This window comes from Postia placenta (genome assembly GCF_002117355.1).
Source record: "Postia placenta MAD-698-R-SB12 unplaced genomic scaffold POSPLAscaffold_14, whole genome shotgun sequence".
In the NCBI taxonomy this organism is placed as follows: domain Eukaryota; kingdom Fungi; phylum Basidiomycota; class Agaricomycetes; order Polyporales; family Adustoporiaceae; genus Rhodonia; species Rhodonia placenta.
The window spans coordinates 305,553-308,350 of NW_020169845.1; the positions used below are offsets into that span (position 1 = coordinate 305,553).

Consider the following 2,798-nt stretch of genomic DNA (forward strand, 5'->3'; position numbering starts at 1 on the left):
ATTTTATACTACGCAGGATGCTACGACTATTCGAGAGTGGCATATGAGTACAAGGGGCTTTGCATTGTTCCTCAAGAACCTGCCTCACCGAGAGGCACATACCAAGTCCGTCGGTAGAGTGACGTCATGCCGAACGCGGAGATGAAGAGCAACATATGGCCACTTCGGACCGGTAGCCATCGTGAAGGCATGCCGCGAGGTTCGATACCTAATCGGGAAAGACCGGCTACTTCGGTGTGGCTTGGAGCGAAGCGCGCGCTTGGCCGAGCGGCGTCAAGTGGCCCTATTGTTCGCCGAATGCGGAAGATGTTCTGAGGTCTACGCACGAGGCATCGGGAAGACCGTGCCGAGCTTCGAGTAAGCGTCGCGCACCGTCGAAGGTGTCGAAGAGCGTCGAAGGCGAAATCGACGTGTTGGGAGACTGAGTCGAAGTGCCGGGCGGGATGCGAGTGCCGAAAAGAGGTGAATCGGGGCCCAGAGGGGCTTGGCGCCTATCATCTCCTCCCTATTGAAATTTGGACCGCCCTCGGTCCTCCACGTGATGCGAGAAGCGCGATGGTCGTGAACGGATCGAAGCGGAATGGCAACCCGCGTAGACTTCGAACGCCACGTGGCCGGCGCTAAATGCTGGTCGGAAAGGGGTTATAAGCAGGGTAGACTTAGCCTTATTTTCCCCATCCCATCGTTCCTTCGTCGCTACCTCGCCGTCCCTTCCCACATACTCGCTGCTTTCTACGATGTCTGCTCGCTCCACCACCCCTGCCTCGACGCCTTCGCTCGTCAACCGCCGCCTCGCTTCACTGCTCATGGTCCTCGAAGCTCCGCCGACCGCCGATGCCGCGCTCGACGTGGTCGAAGAGTGGGCGCAGGATTTGTCGCCGCTGGTCGTAAGTCGCTTCGTAATCTGCATAACCCAACTAACCGTTTGTTTTCGAACAGCTCGCCTATCGCAAGGCCTTGGGCGCCATCCGCGACGAGGAGACGGAGCTGCGCGTCGCCGCCGCCGTCAAGCAACTCGCCGAGCGGGCATCGGAATCGTGGGTCGAGTGGGCGCGCGGGGACTGGCCCGAGCTCACGACCGCCATCAATGCCGAGGTCGAACGACGCTTCGAAGAGCAGAAGCGCCTCGCCGAAGAGGAAGCACGACGCATCGAAGAGGCCGCGAAGCGTGCGAAGGCCGCCGAGGAACGTCGCCTTGAAGACGAACGGCGTCGGAAGGAGGAAGAGGAACGGCGCCTCGAAGACGAACGTCGCGCGCAAGAGGCCGCTGATGAGGAGTTGGCGCGGATCGCGGCCGCCGAAGGCCTTCTTTCTGACCCCGCGCCTGCCGGTGTCGACAAGGGGAAGGGGCGCGCGAGGGTCGACGAGGAAGTCGCCGAACTGTCGGATGACCCTTCGATCGTAAGTATTTTCTTCTATCGTCGTTCGGTGACTAATCTCTCTTTCGTAGAAGACTCCTCGGACGGTCGAACGTCCGCTCGCAATGACTGAGGTCGACATGGCCGCCGCGGCGATTGAGAAGCGCCAGTCGGGACAGAAGGTAAGCTCGACTCTTCGTCGAAGCGGTTCGAAGCTAACTCTTCGATAGTGCGACCGTTGCGCCGGCTACCGCTCGGCCCCGGTCGATTGCGTGTGGGCCGAGAACGCTACGACCTGCGATAGGTGCGTGCAGTTCCAACAGGGCTGCTATTTCGACAAAGTGTCTGTCCTGGGCAAAACAAAGAAGACGCGCGGCGGGGGATCAACCACCAAAAAGCGCAGTAAGTCGTTTCTTCTTGTCCTAGGCCTTCGCTGACGACTTCGTAGTTCGGCCGGCCTCTCCTGGGCCTTCGGTCGCAGACGCGAGTGGTTCGAAGAAGCGCCGAGTCGACGAGCCTCCGCGACCCCTTCTACGACGGCCTCTCGATGGGGCCAGCCGCCTTGGGCTCGATCGCGAGGAGCGTGCTCACATCGCGCGCCGTCGAGTGCTCCTCCACGACATGGACCTCGACCTTCAAAAGATGGAGAAGGACGCGCTCGCGAAGGGTGGAATCGGGTTCGTGCGTGGTGTTGTTGACGAGGACTAGGCGCGAGTCGTTTTGTATCGTAGTCGTACTCGTGTCGTAGAATTTTGCGTAGATGGTCGAATGGAAAATGCGGCCCTTGGCCTAGACGGACCTAGCGGGAACTAAGAGAAAAGGACATGAAAATAAGTGTGTTCGAAGCAAGTCGTAATATGATCGAAGGACATAGAAGGAAAAATAGAAATGTTCGTAGCAAGGGAAAATGGACTTGATGAAAATATAGGCTCAGTTTGTCATCACAGCCTAGGAGGACTCGTCTAAGGTGAGCCTCCGCGCAACGGTCGAATCGAAGCGTTCGTAGAACGTTGAACGATGTCGCGGCTATCAAGTTGAATCGAAGGTATTCGTACAAAGGATGGTCTGGAACGTAGGAGAAAATCAAACATATCGCGTAACGTGAGAGCCGGAATGGAGAGACGAAAGTACGTATCGTGGTGTAAGAGTAACAAAAGGGAAGAACCTCTATTCGTCGCGTTCTTCAGCTTCTTCGACTTCATCATCGTCGTCGTCGCCTAGCGAATTTGATAGTTCGAGTTCTCGAAGACGCTCGGTCGAGACATCTTTGAGATCTTCGGGGATTGGAATGGATTTGCGCGTGAAATACGGAATGACGCGGAAGGCTGCGATGGGTCAATCGAGGACTGTACCGTTGAGTTCGCACACGATGTACGCGCTGCCCTTGTTGCGCAAGACAACGATGAGGGGGCCTAGATATCGCGGGCGCATCTTGCGGTT

General features: G+C 57.6%; 1 protein-coding gene across 1 annotated transcript; it reads left to right on the plus strand.

Moving 5' to 3' along the window:
* Positions 1 to 126: 126 nt before the first annotated feature.
* On the plus strand, positions 127 to 2,066 carry POSPLADRAFT_1152516 (hypothetical protein; the record flags this gene model as incomplete). Its single annotated transcript, XM_024486663.1, has 7 exons — positions 127 to 236; positions 640 to 641; positions 820 to 887; positions 940 to 1,401; positions 1,451 to 1,540; positions 1,673 to 1,760; positions 1,807 to 2,066. The coding sequence occupies 7 exons, from the start codon at positions 127 to 129 to the stop codon at positions 2,064 to 2,066; spliced, it is 1,080 nt and encodes a 359-aa protein (XP_024335298.1).
* Positions 2,067 to 2,798: the final 732 nt, after the last annotated feature.